This window comes from Cucurbita pepo, unplaced genomic scaffold (genome assembly GCF_002806865.2).
Source record: "Cucurbita pepo subsp. pepo cultivar mu-cu-16 unplaced genomic scaffold, ASM280686v2 Cp4.1_scaffold006850, whole genome shotgun sequence".
Lineage (NCBI taxonomy): Eukaryota > Viridiplantae > Streptophyta > Magnoliopsida > Cucurbitales > Cucurbitaceae > Cucurbita > Cucurbita pepo.
Genome location: NW_019652796.1, coordinates 1 through 561, shown reverse-complemented (window position 1 = coordinate 561; position 561 = coordinate 1). Strand labels below are relative to the sequence as shown.

At 44.0% G+C, this 561-nt stretch overlaps 1 protein-coding gene across 1 annotated transcript; it reads right to left on the bottom strand.

Moving 5' to 3' along the window:
• Positions 1–2: 2 nt before the first annotated feature.
• On the bottom strand, positions 3–530 carry LOC111787193 (temperature-induced lipocalin-1-like). The gene has a single exon (XM_023667288.1). It carries the CDS (start codon positions 378–380, stop codon positions 3–5), a length of 378 nt encoding a protein of 125 aa, XP_023523056.1. The 5' UTR covers positions 381–530.
• Between the last annotated feature and the right edge of the window lie 31 nt (positions 531–561).

Genomic DNA, 561 nt, shown 5'->3' with positions numbered 1-561 from the left:
AGTCATACCCAGAGATAGTTTCTGCTAGGCTGGCCAATTAAAGCATGGTGATAATCATGATCAAGATACAAAATCCAGTAATCTCCAACAATAGGAATGATGGGCAAGAATGGAGGAACATAGAATTTAACTTTGAGCTTGGCTTCATTGCTATCAGGGTTAGCTTTAACAGCAGTACCCTCAATGAAACTTCTCCTGCCATCAACCCATGTTTCATTTAGGACATTCACCGTCCGTTCGTCTCTCAGGGTGTAGGTCGCTCTGGTATTAACTCCATTTTTGGGCTGGAACCTCGATGGAAATGAGGCTATTTCGTACCACCGACCCATGTACCTCTCAAGGTCGACGTCCTTCATGACTTCCATCTCTTTATTCGCCATTGTTGATTGTTGAGTTTCTGAAAGATACCTTAGAAGGGTTTTATTTGCGGGGTTCGGTGGTGATTTGATTTGAATAATTGGGTGTTGAAGAAGATGTGGACTTGGGAAAAGAGGCGACGTGGAGAGATATTTAGCGGTGGGAAAGGGGAGTTTTTTGTGGTCGAGAAATCGGCAGACGCCT